General features: G+C 40.9%; 1 protein-coding gene and 1 long non-coding RNA gene across 2 annotated transcripts in view; both read right to left on the bottom strand.

Moving 5' to 3' along the window:
- Positions 1 to 10,072, bottom strand: part of SRBD1 (S1 RNA binding domain 1) — a 236,477-nt gene extending 226,405 nt beyond the window's left edge. The window contains exons 1-4 of the mRNA XM_006159897.3: positions 10,035 to 10,072; positions 6,045 to 6,124; positions 3,544 to 3,724; positions 367 to 729 (exon numbers count right to left, since the gene is read on the bottom strand). Coding sequence (XP_006159959.1) covers positions 367 to 729; positions 3,544 to 3,724; positions 6,045 to 6,124 — 624 coding nt within the window. The 5' untranslated portion in view covers positions 10,035 to 10,072. The remainder of the gene's footprint in view (positions 1 to 366; positions 730 to 3,543; positions 3,725 to 6,044; positions 6,125 to 10,034) is intronic.
- An 11,084-nt stretch (positions 10,073 to 21,156) lies between these two features.
- LOC102502452 (uncharacterized) overlaps positions 21,157 to 21,645 on the bottom strand; it is a 1,979-nt gene continuing 1,490 nt past the window's right edge. The window contains exon 3 of the long non-coding RNA XR_003551298.1: positions 21,157 to 21,632. This is a non-coding gene — a long non-coding RNA (uncharacterized LOC102502452). The remainder of the gene's footprint in view (positions 21,633 to 21,645) is intronic.

The following is a 21,645-nucleotide window of genomic DNA, read 5'->3' as shown; positions in this document are numbered from 1 at the left end:
GTGCCTGCATCCCAGGCATTTGACTAAAGGTAGATACCTGACTCAAGTTTAGTCAATCAATTGGCTTCCTGAAACTGGAATTGAAATACAGAATACTGGTCAGTCTACATAATTGAGGGCCCCATACATTGGTGAATTCTGTCTTCATAATCTATGTTCACTAAAACACCATGGTTAAACTTATGACTTGACTGAGATCATAGCTGTACCAGGGATAGCAACCAGTGCCAAAGCCTCCGGAAATCACTGCCAAAACTGAAAAGAAAACTGAAAACTCCCAGTACCTCCCTTAGCTAGTACAACCCCTATGCTAGTCAAAAGGATAGAATCAAATTACCATAAGCGACAGAAAAAGGCTGCACATACCTGTACTATGTCCCAGTTCATTTCTACCTCCTCTTTAATACTGTCGGCATTTGCTGGAAATTTGACAGGCTGCCCCTGAGGACATATTTCAGTTTTCATTTTCTTTAAAGGAGATTGACTGAATGTAAAGTCATCTTCGTTTTCTTCCTTCTTGCATGCACCTTCCCATACGGTGCTTGTGGATGGTGTCTCTGTGCTGTTACTTCCAGTATCTAAGTTGCCGGCTTTGCTGGTTTCTTCATCACATTTCCGCTTTTTGGTCCTTGGGACTAAATTTTTCCGTTTTGTCTTCACTGTTTTCTGAGTCTGTACAATTTGCTTTCTGTCTTCCAAATTAGCATCAGCAATAGCCACAGAGTTATTCTATCAAAACACACGCAAAAAAAGTGAGAATTAGAAGGTACAAATCAGCTTCCCTGGGATATTAGAAATAAAAAGGAACAAACTATCGATACAATAACTTTGAAGAATATCAAGGAAATTATGTCACAGGTGGAAAAAAGTCAATCTCAAAGTTACATACTATATGATTATATTTATAGAACATTCCTACACAGATCAGTTGTTGCTATGGGTCAGTGTGGGGGTGCTGGGTAAAAGGATGAGAGGGAGGTGGGGATGGCTATAAAAGGGCAATACCGGAGAACTCTGTGGCGATAAAACTGTTCTGTAGCAGTGCATAGAAACCTACACATGTAATAAACTGCACAGAACAAAAGATCTGCCCCCAATACACACATACACACAAGTGAATGCAGGTAAAACTAGAGAAATCAAAGTGAGATCAGTGGATCTTATCAATGTCAAATCCTGGCTGTGTTATTTTACTACGGTTTTGTAAGGGAGAAACTGGATAAAAAATACATGGAATCCCGCTATATTACTTCTTACATTTGCATAAAATCATTTAAAAATGAAAGTTTAATTTTTAAAAATGAGTAAAGATAGGACTACATATAATAAAAAACAAGATTAAAACTTGCAATCTAAGTCAACCATTCATGTGGAGAAGAGTAACACTCATAAACTCATTATACTCGACAGGCTCCACCTACCCCCAAGTTACACAGAAGGGAAGACAACAGAAAACACAGGATGATGGAATAATATCACTTGAATAGGAAGTCACATGTTAGTGTGAAGTATCCAGGAACTATTCCCCGCACCACTATTGCCACTCCATCCGAGTGACAGCTCTGGTGTGAAGCAATAAGACCTGTACTCACCGGGACCAGCAGTTAGCATAATGGCTGTGTCGTTGGACTCCCATGTAGTTGACCGTGGTTCGCATCCCGGACCCAGTGGCTTAAAACTCATGCCGGGCACGTGTGCGTGCGTGCCTAAGATCCCGAGAGGAGAATGGAAGAGAAGGGATTGTGGCATGGCCATCCCCCCTGGGGGGTGATTTCTCACTTTCTGTCTCTTTATCTCTGTCTGTCTGGTGAGTGCACGCACCCTATGGCAAAAACCTCTCCAAAAAAAGAAAAAAAAAGACCTGTACTCACCTTAGCACTGGGGAGAGAGTGGTAAATAAGATAAAGACTCTGTGTCCTTAAAGAACTTATCCCACCCAGACTGTTATCACTTACCTAAGTGACACAGATGGCACAAACACTTATAACTCTCAAACTAAATTACAAAATTTAGTCATCAGAATTATTGACTATTCAAAGTATTGGGAGCCAGTCCATGCCCTGGTGGGTTAAGGCAGTTGGATCCCACAAGGTCGATCATGTGGTTTGAGTTCCAAAGCCAGAGGCTTCAAAGACACACTGGGTGCGTGTGCACGCATGCCCAAAATCCCATAGAGAGGGAGAACTGAAAGAGAAGGGATTGCAGCATGACCATGTTCCATAAGAGGTGCTTTCTCACTTTCTCTCTTTTCTCTTTCCAGAGTACATTTACATCTTCTGGCAAATAAAATATAAATCAATGTGTATGTGTGTGTGTGTGTAGTTGTCAGAAAAGTCATGATGCAATTTTGCACAGAAAACTATGTCGTCACTTTTCTAATGACCAAATATATTGGTAACTACACTAACGAGCACCCCCACCCCAATGCCTGTCTACCACTTCCACCATCTGAACTTGAAAATTATGTACATTAGATAGTATTGTATTAAATATTTTGCTTAAAACATAATGGATCAGAGCAGAGCTATGAAGAGGAAATGACTCCCAAGTCTGTAAGAGTTGGCAATAACCTAATCGAATTCATAGGCATAACTAAAGAATGTGTCAGTCATAGAGGCAATTATCAGCCACAAAAGAAAAGAAAAACTATAAGAAGTATATATGATTAACCTCCTTCTAAGTAATACACAAAAGAAAGAGAAGTTTAGCAAACAGATAAGGAGTATGTTGGTCCCATAGTAAAATAGCCCTGCAGTGAGATGAGTAATTCATATTAGTTAGCTTCTGCAAAGGTAATTAAAATATCCAACTGTCACTGTGACAGGCACTTGCCTAGACCACAGTGGTCATTCACTAAACTCAAATGAATCAACTGATTTCTACTGAGCCCATGTTCATCAAGCAAACTTCTGATTATCATTTGTTTTCCTACTTAATAACAGCCTTCTACAGAGAAAATGTGCTGACCATAAAAATTTCCAGTCTTTGTGATGATTATTTCAAACTATTAATTATTAAACCAGCATTCTGGTTGTATAAATCACTCTTGTGAGCTCAGCTGATGTAAAAACACCCATGAGAAATATATCAGTTCCTGAAATGCTGACAAAATCATGTTCCTGACTTAGAAACCCAATTCCATCACTTACTATCTATGTACCACGAGCAAGTCTCTTAATATCTCTTGCCTCAACTTTCTAACCTATAAAATCAGGATAATAATAGCATCTACTTCAATGGTTGTGGGGATCACGTAAGATTATACAAGTGAAATATTGAGCACACTGCCTGGCTAATGGTAAGCACTCAAATATTTGCTACTGTTACTGCTACTATAGCTAGACCACCTCCTAAAGAAAGGAAATGGCAGTAGACAAAAAGTACAGTGGATCTGATGAAAAATATTATTAAGACCCAGGATACCACTGCCCAGGAGTTTTCATCATTTACATGCTTTGTCCTATTCTGTATAAGAAGAAAATAACACTACCACTCAGGAAAAACACTACGACAGTTTTCCTTCTACCTAGCTACAGCACCTACCAGCTCCTCCTTAACAGTCACACTTTGTGAATCATCACTGATCTGTGGGGTACTCTTCTTCATTCGAGGTACCCTCTTTGGTTTGGATTCCTTGGGAGCAGACTGCTTACGGCTTCTGGGGACTTTCCTTTGGGGCTCCCAGACACTATCTTCCTTGTCATCTTCTTCAGAAGCAGATGATCTAGAAGCAAATTGACAGATGAATTTCCAAAAAAAAATATAAACAACTGTCAGAGGTTTAAAAAAAAAAAAAAAGATAAATACTTCTTGAAGAAAATGATAAAGTAGGAAGTGTTTATTGTAAAATGGAGTTATATGAGTACTGACTATGAACATTTGTTAAGGAATGGAACAACTAATTTAATCACAGGCCAATGTAAGAAAATCCCCTGACATGCTGTAAATCACAGGTATAAACCACAGGTCTGTCTATTCTCCTTTCATCTGACAAACACAACACCCATACATTTAAGACTTAAGAAATCATTTATTATTTCAAGTGATTTAAGGGTAGTGTACCCCTGAGCTTTTAACAGTGCAAAGCACTTGAATAGGCACTTAAATAAGTGCTAATCAAATTCATTTAAATTGTATTAAGTTATTCAAATCAATGAAAAGAATGGGAAATGGCTCTACAAAACACCCTAAGTTACTGAAAAAGCCTGAACCAAAACCTTTTCAACAAGTTTAATTAACCCTTTTTCCTTTTCACAGAATAGATTTGTTTCCTGATTAGACTGGATCACTTATAGCTATAGTACTTTTCTATCAACCAAGAATCCAACTCACAGCAAGAGCAGAGAAACAGCAGTCATGTGAACTCTGTGAAGGGAATATTGTCCCCGCCAACCTAGTTAATTCTATTTCTGGAGTAACATAAGATGTTAATATTGGTAGGAAGGCTAATCACTTCTTTCACTGAGACCAGCGAGTAGGGATGTCTGGGTTTTTGAGTGATTCATATTTGCCTGAGGTCAAAAACCTGATTGGATTATTTCTAAGTTATGCTCCAAGGGAATAAGCAAACACAAACAATTCATTAGAATAAGACAGAGTGATTCCACAATAGCAGCGGAATTGAAAGGGTGTGGAATTAGAAAACCAGGGTTCCACTCCTCACACTATCACTAAATAGCACAGCATGACTTCTTTCCAAGTTGTCTCTCCTGTCAGACTGGAATATGCTTAACCTTCTTTCACACAAGAATATTATCCAGGTTAAAGGACTTTTGGTTATTATGAAGAAAAAAAAAAAAAAGGCACCACTGGTTATACATAAAGCAGTTCTAAAGTAGCTAGACAACTCTTATTCCCAATTCTCTCTCATGCACACATGTCCTCTCAGAAGCAGCTGGCACTCAACCCTTACTGTACCCTTTTACATGCCTTCCAAGAATCCCATTGCCCTGGTTTTCCTCTTCCTTGCAGCTTCTCCTTAGGCCCTTTGGCCACCCTGGCTTAACCTCTAAGTGTTAGAATCCCCAAATTATGAGTCTTAAGCCTTCTCCTCTCTTCTCTATGATCTCTTACTAACTGGTCTTATAGCTCAACAGAGTAATCTCAATTTTATATCTCCAATTTGGCCTTTTCTTACAAGCGTAAGACTTCTATATCCAGTTTCACTTGGATAGCTAGTGAGCACCTTAAATTTACCGAGTCCAAAATAGAACTCCTGCTTCCACCATCATTACATCTGTTCCTCTTCTAGTCTTCCCCAAAAACCTGCCTTTTCTTCACACCCCAGAGAGCTAATCCATCAGCATTTCCTGTTCACTACCTTCAAAATACCTCCCAAATCAGACCATTGCTCAACAATTTCACTTCTAGTACCCTAGGCTTCTAAAATAATTTCCTAAAGTTCACTCCCCTGCTTCCGTTCTTGGCCCACTATAGTTTGTTCTCCACCAATCAATCAGACTAAATATAGAAATATAAACAAGATCATTTCACATCCCTACCCAAAACCCCCCAGGGGCTTCCCATTCCACTTCAAATAAAATCCCAATACTCTATCACAGTCTAGTAGAGCCTACTCATTCCAATCTTATTTAACATTCTCCGCCCTGACAGCACTAAACTGGCCACAATGGTCTTCCTGCTGCTCCCTGAACATACTCATTTCTGTCTTGAGGCCTCTGCACTTGCTCTCCCTACCTGGAATAACTAACCCCAAGATCCTCCAAAAGAACTTCCTACTTTATCCAAAATGTCCCCTCACTACAATCAATCCCCATTCTCTGTGTCCCTTGTTCTGCTTTTATTTTCTATACTTTTATAAATACACTTCAGAAAGTTTGTGCCAGGGTGGCCCCAAAGCACAATGGTTAAGTTCCATGGATAGGGAACCAGATATAATATGGCTGACCATGATTCAAATCCTAGTCCCAGAGGCTTGATAAAAACAGCAGGCATATGATTTATGAAGTTAATGAGTGGCAAAATGTATTACTATGTAAAGCATTCATCATTCCCACACGTCCATATTAAACCAATATGCTTACAATTCAGAAAAGGAAGAAAATTCATCTTTGGATATTGCAGTCTGGACCTGTACTCTTGCTCTTCTTGGCAATGATGACATCTGGAAGAAATTGAACATGAAATCAGCATAAGCTGAACAGTCTGATTACTTTATCTGGCTACAAAAATATATACTTTCAAATCTAAATTTCTGAGAGCTCTGCTGCTAGAAAATGCCAAAGCAGGGGAAACATTAAGATGATTCATAAGCTCAAATACTAGTTTCCCCGACTATGTGGCTGCTAATTAAAAGAGCAGTGAACAGTCTTCCAATAATTTCAAAAGCCTGGAGTGTAGCTCGCCTTCTGAAAAATATAAGTTCCTAAGGACCAGCAGTTGGCATAGCAGCTATATCGCTGGACTCCCACGTAGTTGACCGTGGTTTGAGTCCTGGACCTGGTGGCTTAAACTCATGCCAGGTGCATGTGCATGCATGCCCAAAATCCCGAGAGGGGAATGGACGAGAAAGGATTGCAGCGTGGCCATCCCCTCGGGGGGTGATTTCTCGCTTTCTGTCTTTCTGGCGAGCACACATGCCCTTTAACAAAAAAACCTCTCCAAAAAAAATAAATAAATAACTTCATAGGGTGATAATTTTGAGCTTTTTAGGAATTACATGCTTTAGTATTCTGCAGTGTTATCTGTTGGTGTTATTATCACACAGCAAATTATGAAGTTCTTTATTAAACTCAAAGACCAGGAATATTTTTATCTCTTCTTTATGTTCTTACAGTATAGAGATCACTCTACAAAGTTAATGTCGAATAAATGAAGCTTATTGACTGAATAAATTATTCCTAAAACAAGATAATCATCCCCTTATAATGACAGTGCATAATACTTAAGTAAAATGATTGACCACTATGTCACTGAAAATAGCTTACCAAATACAAAGGTTGAAGTCTTAAAAAAAAAAGTTAAGGGGGCCAGCAGGTGCTGTGGTGGTTAAGGTACTGGACTTCCACATGACTGACCAGTTCAAGGCCTGGACCTTGTGGCTGGAAAATCATGCCAGTCATGTGTGTGTGCATGCCCAAAAATCCCTAGAGGAGACTGGAGGAGAAGGGACTGGAGCATAGCCATCCCTCCAGTAAGTGATTTCTCACCTTGCTTCTCTCTCTCTGTTGAGTACCCTAAAACAAAAACCTTTTTTAAAAAAGCTAAAACAAAGAGCTAAACATATCATGTAATACAAGAGGTAAATAAATCTACTTTCACTGTCAATATTAACCAAACTCACATTCATTTCCAAGGTTTTAAATACCTAGTATTCCCAAAAGAATGTGTATCAAAACCCTTAGATCCTGACATGTTTAGAATCCTTTAATCAAGTTCCTAAATCAATAGTACATTATAATGCCTCTACTTCTAAAAAGCACTCAGAGGAGGAAGTAATGCTTCATAGAAATAAGGATGTGGCTGTCATAGCAGGGAACATTTCCTCTAGCAGCCATAGTTCAACTCAGTCCAGGAAGTGCAGAATTATTGGGCAGAACAGCACCCAAAGGAAACCAGGAGAACTAAAGGAAATCAGTGTCCAGGAAGTAGACAGGATAATCTTCCATCTTTACTTTCACTCACTTTTTGGGATTTTGAGGTTATGCGGATCATCATTTCCTAAACAAGTACTCCTAGATACTGATCATGAGGGAAGAGGTGATTTCTGTATTATGTATATTTTACCACAATAAAACAAAAACAGAGGCATTTACTGTGTGATGAGGTGGCATTTCAAACCAGGGAAGGGCTAAAAAGGGTTATTCAACAAATGGTATTGAGACAAGCAGCAATTCCTCTGGAAGAAAACAAGTGTTTTATTTTTTCCTTTTTTTTTTTTGGAGAGGTTTTTGGTATAGGGTGCATGCCTCACCAGAAAGACAGAGAGAGATAGAGAGAGAGACAGACAGAGACAGAAAGGAAGAAATTACCCCCCAGGGGAGATGGTCACATCACAATCCCTTCTCCTCCATTCTCCTGTCTGGCGAGCACACACGCCCTATAGCAAAAACCTCTCAAAAAAAAAAAAAAAATCTTAAATTTCTAGAGTCTTGAGTGGTTTTTAATCACCAACACTTCTTACCCAGCCTACTGCAGGAGCCTCTTAACTGCCTTCCCTTTTTCCATTCTTGTCCCTTCAACCTATTCTCCATATATTCATGAAAGAGTTCATTTTTAAAATGCTTTAAAAATATTCAATAACTTCCCACTCCAACCTTCCTGAGAATCAAACTATATATATATACATATATATATATATATACACGTATATATATATATATATACATATGGTACATCTTATTCCCAGTGGCAATGATACTATGGTCTTCCAAGATGACCTTTCTAACATTCACTATGTGCTAGCTCCTCAGCTCCAATCACATCCTTCCAGTCCCTGGAACAAAGATGATTCTTTCTCACCTCAGTTCACGTTGTCTGAAGCCTATTTTCTGTCAATTGATTGCCTTCTCTCATCCCTTACATCTCAACATTTAAAGCCTATACTGGGTTTCTCAGTTATGTTACATCTTAAAAAGCCTATTTACTTCCCTTGTGCAGTGATATATAGCATAATCTGTAGTTACCCTTCTGTTTAACTTGTTTATTTTCTAAAGGCCTTCCCCTCTCTCCCCCCCAAAAAAAGATTGAAAGAAACATATAAGAGAGAGAGTCTGGCACTTACCAGCAACTATTTATTAAAGGAACATAATATATATACAAGTATGGTCTCTAAAGAGGAATATATTTTATTTTTCATCACTGTTAGTCAATGCCATACACAGCACTTACTGCCTTTTTTCTTTAAGTGATGGCACGTAAGAATATTCCTGTTTAATGACAAGATTTTTCCTCCTTCCACACTACCTATCTGGGCACATGAGCATACTCCAAATTAACCTGTTCCATGAATAGGTTGTGAAGTTACTAAGGGAGAAGGCACTAAACTAGGGCAAGTGGAAATTGGGAGTGAAAGGTCTGCGTACACAAACACATCACGTTAAAATTGAAAAACAACAATTTAAGATTTCAAAACGGCAGAATGGTACAATTTCTTAAGGCACAATAAAATAAGTTTCCCAAAGGGACCAACAAGTGTTTGGAATGTTAACACAGATGATAGCCATTAAAACAAAATAGCAGAGCCCAAAAGAGCCTCTGAGATCAGATGGATTCAAGTAAGGATATTTTTTTTTAACTTTATTTATTTATTTAAATTTGACCAGAGAGGGACAGAGTGAGAGCGAGAAGGAAAGTGAAAAAGCAAGCCACCACGTCCGGGACTCGAACCACGGTGGGCCACGTAGGAGTCCAGTGCCCTTAACCACCATGCCACCTGCCTGCGCAGGATATTCTTTAATGAATGAGAAGTCCCAGATCGAATGAAGTGAAACGGTTTACTAAAGAGAAGAAAAATATGGCAAAGCACTAGAAGATAGAGCTGCAAAACCAGAGCTGGCCTTGTTTACCATCCCACACATTACATTAGTGGTATGCTGGCATATGTGAGATTACGGGAAAAGCTGCTTTCAGGGTTCCCACTCATTCCTTTCCTCAAGAGTTACAAAGTGGCTCCTGTTTGCCAGGCACACCGCTAAAGATGCAGTTGACTCCAACAGGGCCATGATCTGATAGTAAAAAGGGTGCTTCCTCCCGCACTTCCGATAACTTGAGGTATAAAAGAAGTCTCGGTTTGCCCAGGCTTTCCTCATCTGCTCCTAAGCGATAAGAGCTGTGCAACCTGAGAAAACGCCCTGGGTGACAAGCGGCAGTAGGGAGGAATTTTCCGGGTACAGGTTGTGAAATACACACAGAAGACAGTAAAATGAAATGATACATCTCACTTCAAAAACAGGGGTGCTATTTCCCCGAATGAGAGTTCAGAACTTTTTAAATGGCTCCAAAAACTACTGGAGCCCGAGAGACAGGCTCGCGCGAGCCCGCAGGACGACCGCTAAGGCGGACACACAGCTCACCTTCCCGCCAGGCGTGTCGGAAGACCAAGGATTCTGAGTATATGACGGCACCTTCCGGTTCCCGCCGGAAGTTTTTCAAACGCCGGAAGTCCCGCCTCATTTCTCCCAGACAGCGGTAGCCAAGGCACTCACAAACGGAGGGGGCGGGTCAGGCAGGATGGAGGCGGAGCTAGATAATCCAGCCGGAGCGCTAGAGTGGGACCTGCAGCCGGGGTGGGGGTGAGCTGGCCTCCTTTTCCCGGAATCCTCGTGTAAATGGAGTTGGAGGTGTGGAGAACTGCCTGTTTTTCTGTCTCTTCATTCTCTTGATCTGCTTTACCCTTTTTTCACCTCTACTTTTTAAAAGTCAATCAAGATTGTTTCTTTTCATTCTATTGTTTATTTGCAGTGGGAAAACAAAAAAACAAACTTTATGCACACACAAACATACCATCATTTTCTAAGCCCTGAAAGAAGGATTTTGATCCAATCTTGTGGCAATATCCAAATTTTGCCGCCTCTGATAGGGCCTTACTCAACACATTTTGAGATCTGCCTTAATGGAAGACATACTCCCTGTAGTCTTCACTATCTTTGGTCTGTCAAGCAGCTTGGTATACCACGCAAGACACCTGGTATTCTCAGAAACTTCCTAGCAGAATGGTGCACTTGGCTTTGTGTATCTGGAATGTTTCCACTGCTTCCCTCTCCATCCCACCCCTTATTAGGAGTAAACACTCGTGTAAATACTCGTTGAATTAATTCCCTTGAGACAAACACAGATCTCAGTTCATTACCTGCATAAAACTTGAACAATATGAAGCCATAATGATTTAAAACAAACTAAAAAGAGTCAGGGAACCACTTAGAAAAGAATTTCTTACAGTCTTCACCAGAGATAGAATGTAAATCTTGGCTACTTTATCCTTTGGTGCCAGGCTTCTAATGAATGCAACTAGAGATGAGATTAAGATCATAGAAAGCATAAATAATAAATGAAATAATCTATCTATTGCATGGTCCACTGTTACACTTGCCTGGCAAAATCACTTGCTAAGATGTACTTGGTTGTTGCATTGGTGAACAGACACATTGCACAATTTTCTCCTGGTGAATTTCTCATCTGTAGTATCCAGGGACTGCCTGAAAGGCCTGAAATAGCTATTAAACAGCGTAAGATCCAAGTAGGGAAACCTTAAAGAACTCATTAAGATCTTAATGATGGCCAGGCTGGTTGGGTTGCAAGAAGAGAAAGATGGCAGCATAGTGGGGCCAGATTTACTTTAGTCTAATCTAGACTAACCTCAGGAGCCAAATTCTCATATAGAGAGCCATGTCCAAGGCCCTATACATCAGAACTAGATTTTACATTCGGTGGCTTTGGCCCATTTTCCAGCTTAAGAAACTGAAACTATCCTGTAAGGTACTTTCTTGAAACACTCTGCCTACAGTCATTAGTACTATCACCCTCACTAACTAGAGTTCAAATTCAGAGAAGCATTGTGTGTCAGATTAGCCTATGTCCAAATGTTAGTGTATATTTTTAAAATCAGATTTATTAAGATATAATTTACATAAAGTAAAAACTCATTGTTTTAACTCTGACATATGGAGTGTAACTGCCACCACTATCAAAATACAGGATATTTTCATTACTCTCCTCCAAAACACACTGTTCTATAATCAATTTCTACCCCTCCCCAACCCTTGCAACCACTGATCTATATTCTCTGTCCCATTTTTTTCCACAATGTCATATAAAAAGAATCATTTGAGTTTGGCTTCTTTTACTTAGTATAGCATATTTGAGATCAATCCATGCCACTGTATATAATAATAGTTTGTCTCTTTTTATTTTTGGTTAGTATTCCATTGTGTGAATATACCACAATTTGTTGGTTCATTTATCAGTCAATCGATGGGCAATTAACTTATATCTACTTTTTGACAATTATGAATAATGCTGTTATGAATATCCACATACAAGTTTTTATGTGAACACATTTTCGTTTGTTTGGAGTAAATAAATACCTACAAAACAGGATTGCTAAGTCATATGGTAAGAATTTATTTAATTTTATGAAAAACTATCAAATTATTTTCTAAAGTTATCTTACCATTTTCCATTCTTATCATCAATGCATGAAAATTTCAATGTGCTTTCTCAATTTCTCTCTCTCTCTCTTTCTCTCTCTCCCTTTCTCTCTGGAAAGCACTTGCACCTTCTGGCAAATTAAAATCCTTTGAGGCAGATAGGTAATATATGTATTGCCTTTTTTTTTTTTTTTGGAGAGGTTTTCGCTATAGGGCGCGTGTGCTCGCCAGACAGACAGACAGAGAGAGACAGAGAGACAGAAAGCGAGAAATCACCCCCCAGGTGGGATGGCCACGCCACAATCCCTTCTCCTCCATTCCCCTCTCCGGATCTTGGGGACGCACGCACATGTGCCCAGCATGAGTTTAAGCCATCAGGTCCAGGACTCAAACAGTGGTCGACTACATGGGAATCCAGCAACATAGCCTCAAATCCTGACAAGTTTGAAGGCTGGGAAAAGGGGGTTGCAGTGACATGACTAGACCCTATTGGGGGTACATCTCTTTCTCTTTATCTCTCTCTCACGGAAAAACTTTTTTTTCTTAAAGGAGGATTCTTGGTTGAATTTAGCAGGTGTCAACATAGGTAGAACCAGGGAGTAAATGTCTGAAAAGTAGAAGAGGTCACATAACTTAGGTCACCAGATAAATATCTCTCTTTTTTAAGAGAGACTTTTGCTATAGAGCGTGTGCACTCACTGGAGAGAGAGAGGCGGGGGGAGGAAGCGAGAAATCACTCCCCAGGGGGGATGGCCATGCTGCAATCCCTTCTCCTCCATTCTCCTCTCGGGAGTTTGGGCATGCATGCACACGTGTCTAGTGTGAGTTTTAAGCTGCCAGGTCTGGAATTCAAACTGCAGTCAACTACATCTACGCTCCCATCTTGTGACTTTTTAAAAAGTGCTTGAAGTAGTAAGCTTATGTTAGTAGAATTATGTATTTTAAAAATATAACTAATTCCAAGTGTTGAGAAGCTATTAGGATGTCAGGAAAGTCATGAGATAGTTTCTGTTTTTTCTATGCAAAAGTGCATCGTGACTTTCCTGAACCCAATAATTTGTTCAAAGAAATGAGCTACCCAGTTGCTCTTTATTTTTAGCTCTGGTGTATTTCTTCCACCCATTCCATCTTCTTCTCCCACTTTTCCAGTCACCAGAGACTATTTCATTTCTTTTATCTTTACCAGGGGTTTGGCAGGGGAAAGTCAAGTATATTAAATATGCTACTTGTTAGGTCCTTTGTGAGAAGACAATTGAGATTATGTTTATTTTTAAATATTTAAGTGAGATTTCCAGCTATGGTGGAGTCAGAAAGTTAGTAAATCCTCTTTCCACTCTCTATCCAAAAAACTGAAACTAGAAAAAATTTGTCAAAAAGAACCATTTCAAGGCTCTTCAATGTGTATTGCAAATATGTTTCCTCAGTTTATCATTTGTCTCTTAATTTTGCTCATAGTGATTTTTCCATTAGAATTTTTTCATGTTTATATGGTTGATCTCTGGGATTTATCTCATACTTGTAAAGGACTTTCTCATTCTGAAAGAAAAGCTCTTAGTCACTGAAACATCAATTTACACTAGTCATTATTGTTCATTAATTTTCTTAGTCTTAGTTTTGGCTTCTTAATGAGATTTGTAAGGCAATGTAAAGTCGTAGTGGGACATTAAGATAATATTCTAGTTACTTGCTAAGACGGAAAAGAAAAACTTAATTTCATTAGCAGTATATTTAAAAAGATCACTTACTCCTGTGACAAGTTCTCATTTTGATGTGACTAGATATCACCCAGAAAGCTTGTTTAAAATTCTAATTACCCAGGGCCAGCCCTGCTCCCTGGTGGCTAAAAGAGCTGGATCCCACACAGCTGTCCATGTTTTGAGTCCTGCTCTGGCCCTGACAGCTTGAAAAACATGTGGGTGTGTGTGTATATGTGTCCAACATCCCGACAGGATGGAGGAATGAAAGAGAAGGCACACACATTCAACCTGTTTTAGGGATTGCATTATGACCACATTCATTGAGGGGTGCTTTCTGTCTCTCTCTCTCTCTGTTTCTCTCTTTGTCTGGCAAAGGCATGTACACTGTGGCAAATGGGAAAAAAATTAAATTCTGATTCCTCAGCCTGACTTCTAGAGATAGAATGGAGTAGGGTCTAAGAATATGCCTTTATTTTTGCTTATTTGTTTCTTTTTTTAATTTACCAGAGAGCCTGTATGCTCATAAGAGAGAGAAAGAGAGAGAGACATCCCCCCACACACACACCCATGAGCATGGCTGCACAGCAATCCCTTCTCTGCTTCTCTACCCTGTCAAGATTCTGGGCCCACATGCACATGCTCCCAGCTTGTTCCTCAAGGACTTAAAACACACCATCAGCCATGCCGGATCTAGGCTGTCCCAAATACCAGGTCACAAAGCTAGCCTAGGAATCTGCCTTTTTAACATTTTTTTCTTTTATTAGAGAGAGGTTTTTGCTACAGGACTTGTGTGCTCCCCAGAGAGACAGAGAAAAACAGAGAGAAAGCAAGAAATCACCTCCCAGGGGGAATGGCCATGCCACAGTCCTTTCTCCTCTATTCTCCTCTCAGGATCTTGGGCACACATACATGCCTAGCATGAATTTTAAGCCACTGGGTCCAGGACTGGAACTGCAGTTGACTACATGAGAGTCCAGTGATGTTACTAACCATTACAGCATCTGCTAGTTCCAGAAATCTGTCTTTTTAATCAAGGTCCAGATAATTGTAATATGGATTGTCTACCAGTCATTTTTCTTTTTCTTTTCTTTTCTTTTTTTTTTTTGGTTACTTTTTTTTGGAGAGGTTTTTGCTATAGGGCGCATGCGCTCGCCAGACAGACAGAGAGAGACAGAGAGACAGAAAGCGAGAAATCACCTCCCAGGGGCAATGGCCATGCCGTAATCCCTTCTCCTCCATTCTCCTCTCGGGATCTTGGGCACACACGCACACGCACCTGGCGTGAGTTTTAAGCCACCGGGTCCGGGACGTGAACTGCGGTCGACTACATGGGAGTCCAGCGACATAGCCATTACGCTAACTGCTGGTTCCCTACCAGTCATTTTTTAAATTCCTAGTTTGCAGGAGAATTTTCTTCCATTTGGTTAAATTTAAGTCTCCTATGGAGAAATATATCATTCAGAATCCCAACAGAAGAAAAATGTTACGTTCAATTAAGTTAAACCATATGCAAAGGTATGAGAATAGGTGAGGGGACCACAGAGAAAAGTACAAGTATATCAACACAATTCCTGGGCCTGAAGGGATGAGTGGGATGAAATGGTTACTGTGTCTGGAAAGGATCTTGTACAGTTGGCTTCCTTGAGAGGAGCAGTGACCTTTGCTTAAGAGACACAGGCAACTTGAGGTGGTGAAAGTGGGGAATAAATACTCTGATTTCATTCCTCTCCCTTGATTGCCTGCCAGAGATCCCTTATGAGCCAAAAACTCAGTGGGAAGTTGGTTAGTTTGGGAGCCCTTGAGGATACTCAGCAAGGTCCACTTTCTGGGGCAGACAGCAGGGTAGAGAAAGGTAACAGGTGAATCTAGAGGGATGAACAGAATAGCTGGCATAGGACCTTTGGAAGAATTGTAACATGGAGTGTAAAATGTGTGACAAAGAAAAGCCATGGTGGAACTGGCAACGCTCTCTTCCTTTAAAAAAATTCTTTGGTAATTTTTTTTTTTGGTTATATGGCATGTGCACTCATCGGACAGAGACAGAGAAAGAGAGAGAGAGAGATAGAGAAATCACCTCTGCAGGGAGGATGGCCATACTGCAATCTCTACTCCTCCATTCTCCTCTTAGAATTTTGGAGATGCATACACATAGGCCTTGTATATTAATCAAGTTGCAGGACCAGCAGTTAGCCTAATGGCTATGTCGCTGGACTCCCATGTAGTCGACTGTGGTTCGAGTGCCGGACCCGGTGGCTTAAACTCACGCCGGGTGCGTGTGTGTGCGTGCCCAAGATCCCGAGAGGAGAATGGAGGAGAAGGGATTGCAGCATGGCCATCCCCACTGGGGGGTGATTTCTCACTTTCTATCTTTCTGTCTCTCTCTGTCTGTCTGGCGAGCACATGTGCCCTATAGCAAGAACCTCTCCAGAAAAAAAAAAAATCAAGTTGCTGGGTCTAGGACATAAACCATGCCATTGGCCCAGGGGTGGCCTAAAACTCATGTTGGGCATGTGTACGTGTATGTTCAAGATCCCGAGAGGAGAATGAAGGAGAAGGGATTGTGGTATGATATATATATATATATATATATACACACACACACACACACACATATATACATATATATAAGAATATAGATTATTTAGTTTTTCTGTTAGAGAAGAGAGGGAGAGAGAGAAAAAGAGGCACCCTTAATAGGGTCCCCACATTATGATCCACCTCTAGCTTCAGCCAGCCCTGATCATGAACACACATATTCACTCAGCTTATACAGGGAGGCCCCAGGCACAAGACCTTCCCATTTCCGATTGGGTGCAATTGCATTCCTATTACACCATGGCCTGGCCACATTACCCAGTGATTCTTTGATGGAGCTTACAGGAAAGAAGATTGGGAGCCATATTTATAATCTGGTATTTAAATAAGAAAACCTTGTTTTCCATACCAAACATTGGAATGGATTGTCTGTTCTTTCTTTATTTTTTTAAGAGGTTTTGGTATCGGGCTCATGCGCTCACCAGAAAGACAGAGAGAGACAGAGAGACAGAAAGCAAGAAATCACCACATCCCCCAGGTGGGATGGCCACGCTGCAATCCCTTCTCCTCCATTCTTCTCTCTGGATCTTGGGCATGCACACACACATGCCTGGTGTGAGTTTAAGCCACCAGGTCCGGGACTCAAACTGCTGTTGACTACATGGGAGTCCAGCGACATAGCCATTACACCAACTGCTGGTCCCTTGGATTGTCTGTTCTTTAATCTGGGAAGTTATTACACGAACTGTATTATGTTGATTGTGCACTAATGAATCAGCCTCATTGAAAAGTAAATTTATATAAAATCAGGTCTTTCCTGGGGAGCAGATGGTGGGTAGTGCTACAACAGAAAAACAGGATGCTCTGTGAGGGAAACACTTATGGAAGGTTGTCAGTTCATGTCCAGAGACCTCTCTGAGTATGCCAGACATGTGTGTGGCCATGATGCAGGCCTGCTGAGACTGGGAGTGCACTGTAGCATCAAGATCCCTTTCACAGCCCTGGAGTAAGACTCAGGTGGCATCATCCCAAGAGAAAAAAGAAAGTTTATTGAGGAAAAAGAGCACCCAGTGTCTGAAGCTGGAGGTTCTTCAGCCCGCCTGCTATGGAGGAGGGAGTTTCTTTTATAGGGCAATCAAGCTATTCTGGGAGACTGTATGCATGACTGATATGCAGGGAAGTTAGGCACAGTGGGATAAGCATACATGAACCATTTGGTGGTGTGGTTTTGATTTATCTGCAGGGAGTTAGACCTCTTAGTATTAATTTTAATTTATTGTCTGCTTCTCCCTGGGCAGTGTGACCTTGCAGTAGTAGCATCTGGAGAACTGGCTCCTGTCAAGACCAGTTCTGCAAAGGTCTGGCCTTGGTTCCTTTTTGGGCCAGGAGCGATACCAGATGGTGCTCAGAATAATGTTACCGAATGGGACCTTACAGCTATGCCTCTGTCTTTGTCTCTCTCTTTCTCATTCACAGAATAAATAAATTTTTAAAAATTAGGCCTTTCCTAATTCTAGGAAATTTATTATGTCTATACCCCACTATACAAATTTTTTAAAAAAGTTAATTTTACTTCTGAGCCTTAAGGCTGTGTCACTCAGCACCAGTCTGCTGGGAAGTGTGAGTAGCAAAAGCCAATAGGAACTGGTGGCAATCACCCTGCAACACACCCCCGTCTACACCTAACCAGCATTGGCTTAGATCCCATCTCTGTTGAGCTTTCAAGCTCTAGCCCTGAAAATGCATTAAACTTTATGACTTCGTTTTGGAATAGACCTGGAATCTTAGTTCTGTTCTGGTTAACAGTTATTCTTTTTCACCCAGGATTGATAGAATTGATTCCCCTGCTTGAGGTTTAATATAACTTTTTGTGCATATGTAACATTCAGAGTCGTCTGGGAAGTGGCTATATGTATATTCAAATATCATCATCCATAGGAATGAACCAGCAATGGTGTTTTAGTGATGTGTAGTTGTCAATATCTTGGAGGCACTCCTGTGGTCACCTCCTGGTTCACTTAGCAAATACCATGTATGAGCTATCACAGTAACTCAGTTGTCAAGTGTGTTGATGCCAATTAAGCTGTTTTTTGTTTTGTTTTGTTTTGTTTCTCTTTAAGATGTTTCTTTCCTGTGACCAGCAGTTAGCGTAATGGCTATGTCGCTAAACCCCCATGTAGTCGACCGTGGTTCAAGTCCCAGACCCGGTGGCTTAAACTCACACTGGGCACATGTGTGTGCGTGCCCAAGATCCTGAGAGGAGAATGGAGGAGAAGGGGCTGTGGCGTGGCCATTCCCCCTGGGGGGGAGTGATTTTTCACTTTCTATCTCTCTCTGCCTTTCTGGTGAGTGCACATGCCTTATAGCAAAAACCTCTCCAAAAAAAAAAATGTTTCTTTCCTGCTGCTGTTTGATGGTTCTACTGGAAGTTATATCTAATAAAAGCAGAACATCTGATATGTTTATGCCTTGCTTTAAGAAAAAAATGTTATCAACAGGATAGTAAAGGCAACAATGAGGGAAATTACTATATTGAACTTACTTTTAACCATGGAAGTTCAGTGATTTACAAATGACTAAAGCCTTGGGAGAAAGAGATGACAGCAATTGTAGTTAGTCCCTGACCAGGTACCATGTTGGACTCTGAATTAAGAGCAGTCCTCGTAGATGAGGTGGTGGTTAAAGTGCTGGGATTTCCATATGGTCAACTGTGGTTTGAGTCCTGGATCTGGTGGCTTGAAAAAATCATACCTGGAACATGTGTATGTATGCCCAAAATTCCAGGAGGAGAATAGAGAAGAAAGGATTGCATTGTAACCATAACCCCCCAGGGATTTCTCATTTTCCCTCTCACTGACTCTTTTTGTATCTGATGAGTACATGCATGTATCCTATGGCAAAAACCTCAAAAAGAAAAAAAAATAAAGTCCTCTTTATTTATGTATTTATTTATTTATTCATTTCAATTTGACCAGAGAGGAACAGAGCGAAAGCAAAAGTGAGAGAGAGAAAGTGAGTGAAAGTGGGAAAGCAAGCTACCAGGTCCGGGACTCAAACCATGGTCAGCCATGTGGGCCATATGTGCCCTTAATCACCATGCCATCTGCCAGCCCCAGAAGAATTCTTAACAGAATTAACAGAAGGGTCTCAGCTGAAGTTTGATATTACTGTTAGAAATGTTGTGGCAGAGGGCTGCCCAGTGGAGTGGTGGTTAAAGTGTCTGGATCCCAGGACCAGCAGTTAGCGTAATGGCTATGTCGCTGGACTCCCACATAGTCAACCGCAGTTCACGTCCTGGACCCGGTGGCTTAAAACTCATGCCGGGTGCGTATGTGTGTGTCCCTAAGATCCTGAGAGGAGACTAGAGGAGAAGGGATTGTGGCGTGGCCATCCCCCCTGGGGGGTGATTTCTCACTTTCCGTCTCTCTGTCTCTCTCTATCTGGTGAGCACACAGTCCCTATGGCAAAAACCTCTCAAAAAAAAATGTGGCTAGATCCCACATGGCCAACCATAAGTTTGATTCCTGGCCCTGGCAGATTGGAAAATGTGCCTGCCACATGTGTGTGTGTGCCCAAAATCCTGAAAAGAGGGAAAAATGGAGAAGAGGTTGCAGCATGACCATTCCCCCTGGAGCGGGGGAGTGGTGTTTCTCACTTTCCTTCTCTCTTTTCCTCTCTCTGGCAAAATTAAAGGGAAGAAGTTAAAAAGGAAAAGTTGCTGTGCAGGTTCCTACATGGGCAGAAAGAATGTCTCCTTAGAGATATCCAAAGGCATTTTCTCTCCCTGTGGTTTGGGATCCTGTTTTGGGGTACCCTGTCTGTAACTTGGTAGAACACAGCTAAGCTTTTAGCTTAAACAGATAAAACAAAATGTTCTCTCTATATCAGTCTGTAAGCCACTGGAGTTCAAGATTCTTCTCAGTGCTAGATGCTGAACAATGAGGTGACAGCTAACTTCTTGATGGGAAAAGGAGTTTCACAGTGATATTATTTACACCTACACCAGACTCTAGTTTCCACTGTGCTTTCACATGTCTTCTCTGATTTGAGGCCATCACTGTGAGTAGGTGGCAGGGATGACTCTCCTCTTTTTTAAGGACACTGAAACTCAGCCGTTAAGTGATTCACTACGAATTACACGGCTAGAATCTTGTCAGGCACTTGGATTCATATTCAAAGAGAAATGTCACAGCAAAGCTGACCTGCTGGTAGTGGTAGTGGTGGAGTGACCATAGGAGTCTGGTAAATTTCAAAAGCAATTAGAGCAAACAAACCACTGAATATGTATTCCCAGAACACTTTTCCAGAGACAGTCTTCAATCTACTTTTTTCTGAACCAAGCTTATTAACTGAAGAAAAATGTATGTGGTTGCTTGATTTGAAAACTGGACATTTGAGGGGCTCGATGGTAGTACAGTGGTAAAATGCAGCGTTCTCTGAGGTTGACCTACATGGAAGGGTTCGAAGTTCATATCCAGGCTCATGTATGCCCATGATCAAGAGCTGGCTGAGTTTGGGGCTAGATCACAGCCGGAAGACCCTGTTCAGTCTCTCTCTTTTTCTTGCTCATAGGAGAAATAGTTAAATAAACTTTAATAAAAAAGCAAAAAAGGAAAATCAGATACTTGAGCAATTTCCTTACCTGGAGTTATCTTCTGAGGAAGATAGGAAGTAGTGAGATGGAAGCATGATATTCCCAAACTGGGATGAAAGAGAAAAATTAGTGATTATAACTAGAAAGTTGGGGGGGGGGTGTTAAAACCATCTATTCCTTGTAGTAAGCTTAACCTTTTCCTCTTAAATATTTAGCTGTTGTTGATTGGGAAATTTCCTCTAAGGATTAGAGGGAGAGGTAGACTATGGCTTTGTTCCGAGGTAAGCCAACCCTGAAAACTAAAGACCCAGTTCAAACAGGGTGAGTATACCTTTTCCAGGATAGTGTGTTCTGTAAGCTGAGGGACAGTGGACTGAAGGCAGGGTGTGATTAGAAAAGGAAAAGTCAACAGTGCCACCTTGTTTATCAAATAAACTTTTGATTCACACCTGCATAGTCACCAGATCTGGGTAGGAAAAAAGCTCCAAAGCCCGAGGTAGGCAAATACTCTTATTATCTTTTCATTTCTGAGTGATCACTAGTCCCTGAGTAACCAAGCAACTCAGGTCTCTAGTGAGGCATGTGAAAGCTCTGTGTCACTTCATATTCAGAGTTGTATTTCTTCCCTAACATCGGTCTAGGCCCATTTCACCAGAGAGCTGGTTTCTCCTCTTCAGAGACGGACAACACTCTTGCTGCCTGTGGGGAAAGA

Source organism: Tupaia chinensis, unplaced genomic scaffold (genome assembly GCF_000334495.1).
Source record: "Tupaia chinensis unplaced genomic scaffold, TupChi_1.0 Scaffold000661_1, whole genome shotgun sequence".
Classification (NCBI taxonomy): domain Eukaryota; kingdom Metazoa; phylum Chordata; class Mammalia; order Scandentia; family Tupaiidae; genus Tupaia; species Tupaia belangeri.
Note: the sequence above shows the minus strand (reverse complement) of the source record. Positions and strands in the feature narration are given on the sequence as shown.